The sequence below is a fragment of the Danio rerio genome, chromosome 8, assembly GCF_052040795.2.
Source record: "Danio rerio strain M-AB ecotype USA chromosome 8, GRCz13ab, whole genome shotgun sequence".
In the NCBI taxonomy this organism is placed as follows: domain Eukaryota; kingdom Metazoa; phylum Chordata; class Actinopteri; order Cypriniformes; family Danionidae; genus Danio; species Danio rerio.
In genome coordinates this window covers 54,281,812-54,289,039 of record NC_141028.1, presented here as the reverse complement: position 1 = coordinate 54,289,039, position 7,228 = coordinate 54,281,812, and the positions used below count along the sequence as shown (strand labels likewise).

Genomic DNA, 7,228 nt, shown 5'->3' with positions numbered 1-7,228 from the left:
ATATTATATACATATGATCTTGAAAATACCATTATCTGTCTATATTTTTCAGTGCAACACATATTGGTTTATAAACTACTTTTAGAAATGTACTTTCTGGGGTGTAAACTATTCATTAGAATTGTTTAGTATACTGTACATCAAAAACTATTTGAATCAGAGTAGATTATATGGAACTGCAAACCAATGAGTAATGAAAATAAACATCCTGCAACAAATTAAACATAAATAAAATTGCATTTTTATATGAATGTCACACATTTAAATATTCTGCTAATTGTTTGCGACTGACAACAAACTCGATCTGTTGCTCTCAATGTGATGCAGAGAGAGAGAACCGCCAATCCCGCCCATTCCACTAATATTAGTTCCGCATTTAAAATCATGTAAAGTGTAATTCACAAATCGGAACTACCTACGGAGCCTAAATCAGAGAACCAAGGAGAAATAAATCACACCTCATGATCAAAATCTGGCAAAGCGTAACTCTGATCTACTGCAACATATTGTCATCATTTACTCACCCTTTACTTGTTTCAAACCTTTTATGCGTTTCTTTAATCTGCCATATACAAAATGATATATTTTGAAAAATGTTGGAAACCTGCAACCATTGACTTCCATAATATTTGTTTTTCCTATATAAGTTACGGGCAAGAAACTCATATAGGATTAGAACCATTTGAGGAGTTAATAGTGAGCACATTTTATTTATTTATTTATTTATTTATTTTGGTGAACTAACCCTTTAATATTCACTTTCAAAAAAAGCATTAACAGAAAGTAATGTTGACTTGCATTTGAGTTTCACAATAAAGAGAACATCAAACAAACTGAGAAGCACTTAAGTTGGGGTTTTTTTTTATACGGAGGAGGCAATATTGGAGTGTTTTTATTCAATTTATTCAACTTGCACAGATGGGTACCCACGCTAGCTTAAAGACAGCTCAAACTCATTCAATGTGTTTTTATACATCGTCTCTCAGACATGACAAACACAAGTCAGATACACTGGAGGTTAATTGATGCGCTCTCGGAGCCTGTGACGCGTGCCTACAGCGCTGATGGAAAGACAAAAGGGCTTTAGTGCAACATCAATAGTTTTTGCTCTAATAACTTGCATTATTAAATTTAGATATATTATTATTTAAATTAATACACCTCCAGTCACCTAACCCCAATATGTTTAAGTCAAACACCTGCTGCATACATTATACCAGATGCAGGCAAAAAAGATACCATGCACTTCGTACATGATTGTTCGTTTAATCTTCTATATATGTCACCATATTCCCCGCGTTTCTCGAACCCAACCCAACCCCCAACAAAAAAGAAAAAAATCTCTTTGTGTAATTCAGTGAAGCTTTATTGCCATATTCGGTCATGCCTCAGACACAGACGCCAATAGTTTGGAAAGACAAGCCAAAAACGCAGCAACGTGATAGGGTGGTAATATAGCAAGCAGGTGACAGAAGAGTTCTGCAGTCCCGGACTCTAGGGGGTTGGGGTTCAAATTAGTGGCGCGCTTAAGTGTGATTGGAGGACCAGACATCCATCTGTTACTAACGGCGCGTGCCAGGCGCGTGAGATCACGACTGATTTAAAATCAGAAGTTAGTCCTTCAATATAACCCCCAATAGCTTTTAAAATATATTGTCACTTGATAATGCAACAGCGGGCAATAGTCTGCATGTTAAAAAGAAGACAAACAATATTTTAATTATGTTACATGAATGAAACATAATTTCTAAACCCAAACTTTATTTTCTCGTTTATTTCTAAACCCAAACGTATTATTTTGTTACATTATTGGGGGTATTTAAAATATGTTGTATTGCAAACTTTAGTCTTCAGTTGACAATGTTATTTACAGTAAAATTTGCTATAGCCAATGTTTTGTTGCGTAATAGAATAATAAGAACTTATAGGCTACCCAACGTGGTTCATGTTAACAGCTGTCAACAACATAGCGTGGCTTGGTTAATTATTGCGAGCACCATGCTCTGTATTATTTATCATTTGCCCAATAAATGTCGGTTTTAAATGTAAAACAACACATCTTAAAGCACAAACTGTAATAGAACACTGCAGCAAATGTGTATAAACAATGACAAGTAGCCTATACAAAATTAACCTAAATGTCATTAATGTAAATGTCTTTTTTTAGACAATAAGCATTATACCTTAATGCGAAATAGGCCTAGTTTTCTTTAACCACTTTAATTTCCACGTGATATAGGACTAGTGAATTATTTAAAAATCATAAATAGTTTATAAGCATGCAAACATGCTGAGGTAGCCTATATGTAAGCTATCAATGAATATTGTTAGTATCAGTCACACGCGCATACCAGTGGTTTGGTTGAAGCGATCATCAATCAACAGATGGCAACTTATGGGACAGCCAGATCAAATCTTTTCTCCTCGGCGTCAAACTAAACGCGACACAATAGATCGGAGACCCTCCCTCCACGCCAAAGGGGACTATAAAAGACCTCTCTCTTCCATCCTGACCACAAAACTCTCAAACTCCTCTCTCAAGAGCACAACTAGAGAAATCAACCGATCAAATCATGACTCCAAACATTATTACCGAAGCTCATCCCCACTCAATCGGCTCTCGAATGACTGTAGCTCAGAGAAAAGAGGCACATGAACTGAGAAAGGTGAGGGCGATTTTCAGTTCTTTTAATGAACACACCTGAATCATTTAATGGTTCTTATAAAATCCTAAAACACACACTCATACTGACCCACTTCTTTCTTCTTCTTTTTCCCCAGACTCTCAAGCCATTGATGGAAAAGAGAAGGCGGGCTCGCATTAACGACAGCCTCAATCACCTAAAAACTCTTATTCTCCCACTGGTCGGCAAAGATGTAAGTATCTTAACTTTGGTTCTTTGGCAATACATACATTACTAATAAATCCAAGTTTATGTCAGTGTCTGAACAATATGCTAATCTTTAAAATCACTTTAATTCGTAGGCTTCACGTTATTCAAAGCTCGAGAAAGCCGACATTCTTGAAATGACCGTCCGGTTCCTGAGAGATCTTCCTTCCTCATCAGCTAAAGGTGAGTTAGCTATCAAATTTGCCCTTTTCCACATTTTTATCGTTTGTTTATGGTCTGCATTTTTTCAAAACGAATACTTTATTAATTGTCTCCCTTTTTCTCCTTAAAGGTCAAACAGACAGCTATAAAGAGGGCTATAAAGCCTGCTTGCAGCGCATATCTACGATGCTCCCGCAGTCAAACCTGGAAACAGAAGCCCATCAGCGCGTCAGCGAGTTCATCCAGCAGTCGATGGCGTCTTCTTCATCGTCCTGCCAGAACTGCTGTGCTCAGAACTCAAAAATGATTTCACAAATGCACCAGAGACTCGTGAGCTTGAGGAACAACAACTCAATGGAGAACCCCATTAGCACCGTGCCAGCTCCAAGCCAACCTCAGCCTGCGCCACAGGCAGCTGAGGACATGTGGAGACCGTGGTGACCAAGTGCGCAACAAGTCTTCAGGGAAATTGCTTTAATTAAATGTATAATATTTATTTGTCGTTGTAAAATGTAACGCCTGTGATTGAGATTACATGTAAAGTTTTTTTTAAGTATTTATTGCCTAATTTGTGGCTACTTTGTAAATGAAGAAAGTGAGCACAGATCATGGAAACTGATTTCTGAGCATAACGTGATGCAATCCTCGTTGGGGTTTAAACATTATGCGTTGTAAACAACACAATTGTAAACCCCAAGGGTTAAAATGTATTTCTGAGGTTTGCACAATTGACTTTATTTCAATTTGGTCTGTGCAAAGTTGTCGTAAACACTGTGTGTTAATTATTAATGGCAAAATGGATGTCCCTGAAGAAAACATGAAAATGTGTTTGTGAACCAATAAGAGATGAATAAAATAATTATGCTTCGAATTTCACTGAATCTTGGTTGTTTATTTTTTAGTAAATCGTTTTCAAATTTTATCATTGCAGAAATAAAACCTGAAAAGATGGATACGAAAGAATATGTAATTCTTAAATTACCAAAAATTATTTGCAGTTTGAAACGAGTTCTTTATTAAGAAGGCACGCATATTCACTTAGAGGAAATAAAAATAAACAGGCGACATTATAAACCGTTTTAGAATTAGCATTGTAGTTAGAATACCGTGCTTTTTTACCTCTCTATTGTTCTATAGGGTCTTCTAGTGGCGCGGACTACCTTTATGTTTGAGCGGGAAATTATGATTCGAATTGTCCTCGATTTCATGATGCTACGCAACAGTTAACGACTGACAGATTTACAGCAATGTTTCTGGTGCAATGAAGTATTTAGCAAAACAAACAAACAACACAAAAAACAAACAAACAAGTCTGATGTACCCTAAATAAAATGATTATGGTGCAGCCACAGTCAAAGCCATATTTATCCTCACTTAACACTGTTCATCGAATTTTCGTTACACAATGCTTCATTTATTTAAGCTGCATCATGTGCATACAGTTTCAATTTTAAAAATGCGTATTCACTATAGTTGCCTTACTTACTTTTAATTTTATTTGATGAAGACATATCCACAAAAATTTTAATTAATTCATTTATTTTCCTTCGGCAACATGTTTTACGCATGCAGCGGATGCCCTTCCAGCCACAACCCAGTACTGGGAAACACCCATACACTCTCACATTCACACTCATGCACTACGGACAATTTTACTTCATCTAATTCACCTATGCATGTTTTTGGAAAGTGGGGGAAAGCGGAGCACGCGGAGGAAACCCACGCCAGCACGGGGAGATTGTGTTGGAACATGCAAACTCCACACACAAATGCCAACTGACTCGAACCAGTGCTAACCACTGAGTCCCCATGCCGAAATACTTTTTGTTATAAAACCCAAACAATAACAGTGTTCCTATATTAGTAACTGTGATTAAAGTGTTGCGAGCTAAAGGCGGTCTAGCCTAATTTATTTTTTTAAATGGTTAATAATACATATTATTCTTGTTGATAAGACACTCCACCGCCATGACATACATGCTAAAATCTAAATTAAATCATAGCAATTCTAAATTAAAGTGGGCTTTACCCCCAAACTATTCATATTATGTCTTTATACGTATACACACCGCTATTATTACAGAAATGTATTTTGTTTAAAATAAGTGAGCACATAAAAATAATCAAGTCGGTAGGGAAACTAAATCTCATATTATTTTCACATATTCATTGGCAGTGTCACATAACATTGCTTCGGGCACATCATTTGCTTTCATTTGTTCTTTTTAAAAATGCACATGCAAAAGAGCTTTGTATTTGTGTTTGTATGTTGAAGATGAAGGAATAACTGCTGATGGGAGGTTTATGTTTTATTGTTGCACATACATGTTGGAGTTTAGCTGCTAACCCTCTTGAGCGAGGTGGTTTGGATTGAATGAAGCTATGGAGAACAATGAGTTTGCAGTTCGCATTAAGCAGCATCATGCCATACTCATGGTAGAGCATACATTTGTGGCAAACTAAAACAAAGAAACCCCTAATTCTCAAAACATGGGAAAAGGGTTAATTGTCAGAGATAGTTCAGCACATTTTAATTTAGTAAGGTCACCAAACATTTTTAGCTGAAATGTAAATGTGAGATCCTTTTTGCTCACAAAAGTTTACTTAAATAGTGATGAGGGCCACAAGACACAAACAAGCTGAACATAAACACTACCAATTCACACTCTTTTTTTAAAATAAGGACATATAATTATGCTTATTTTTTACATTTACTGTGCAGTCACATGGCAAGCATGATGGGAACTAAAGATGAAATGCCAGGATAGTTAAATCAACAAAAAAGATTTATGCCATCACAAAAAACCATCATAATCAAGTTTGTAACAAAGGTTTGAATAATCTTTGTTGCTTATTTGTTCTACTGAATGATTGGGGGGAAATCCCTATATGATTGTAACACAATGAAACCACTGGTTGATGCCGTATTGTTGATTTTTACTCATGAAAATTGCAGATTTGTACACTGTTTGCTGTTTGTTCACACTGCTTATTTAAAATGAGCTGGAAAAAAGACAACTCTTGAGGTTTTTAGGGTGGACAACTTCATTATTGTATGTTCAATCCACTTAAATTTGCTAAAACTAATAAGTTATCCTAATTCCTTCATGTTGCCACAACACAAATAGTCTGTGTAGAACCCAGCAACCTTTACAATGTACACTGTAAAACACAATCACTTCATCTTGCGCCAACACAAATCAATTAAGTTAACAATTGTTTTAACAAATGTAAGTGGATTGAACATAAAACATTTCATTTGTCCTCAAAACAGCTCCAGAATTGTGTTGTTTCAGCTCATTTCAAATAAGTAGTTTAAACAAGCAGCAAACATATTTTTTTGAGTGTAAAACTTTTTGTCAACAGTGAAACAAAGCAGTATTTAACAGTTCTGGGAAAACAACAAGGACACAAACAAATGATTTAAGCAGATTTTCCATCATCCCCTTATATATTGTACATGACTGCATTAATAAAATAAATATAAATCGCTAAATTATGTATTAAAAGTGACAAAAAATCTTCTGGTATCATGAAGGTGGTATGTTTAAAGCACAAACAAGCCTTTAACATATGGTCAGCCCCAACAAAAATCATAGACAAGCCATCTGGCATGCAGCGTGAGTGAGGACAGAAATCCAAACATTTGCCTTTCAAATGGACCCTTTTTTTCCCTTTCATTTTATTATTTTCAAGAATAGGCTATATATTTCTTTGGGGATTTTAAAACCTAATGTAATAATCAACATATATACAAAATCACACTGGAAATGCCCTGGTATAGACAGTAAGAAAATAATGTTGTTCATGTCCAATGCAATCTCACATAACATTTTGATTCAGTAGCTAATTCGTATTAATTTGTGCAATCACTTTAGTCCATTATGATAAATTTTGGGGAGAGTTGAAGAAAGAAGTTAAATTCAAGCAAAATTGTACGTTTCCTAACCTAGAAACTTACTGTTCAAATAAACGAATGTTAATTTGTATGGATGTCGCACTACAAATCTAGAAGTAAATAATACAAAAAATACATTAAAATGAGGTAAAAGCAATAGAAATTAATTAAGATGAAGTTCATTTTTTGTTCTGACAACATAAATCGTTTTTGTTGACTTAAAGGGATAGTTCACAAAAAAACTGAAAATGAATGTACTCATTCTTTACTTGTACCA

The 7,228-nt window shown here is 35.3% G+C and overlaps 1 protein-coding gene across 1 annotated transcript; it reads left to right on the top strand.

Annotated features, from left to right (window-relative positions):
* Window positions 1-2,515: 2,515 nt before the first annotated feature.
* On the top strand, window positions 2,516-3,601 carry hes2.1 (hes family bHLH transcription factor 2, tandem duplicate 1). Its single transcript, NM_001123245.2, is given in 4 exon segments — window positions 2,516-2,666; window positions 2,782-2,877; window positions 2,987-3,074; window positions 3,184-3,601. Coding segments are annotated over 4 exon segments (588 nt in total). The 5' UTR covers window positions 2,516-2,573; the 3' UTR covers window positions 3,495-3,601.
* The last annotated feature ends 3,627 nt before the right edge of the window (window positions 3,602-7,228 follow it).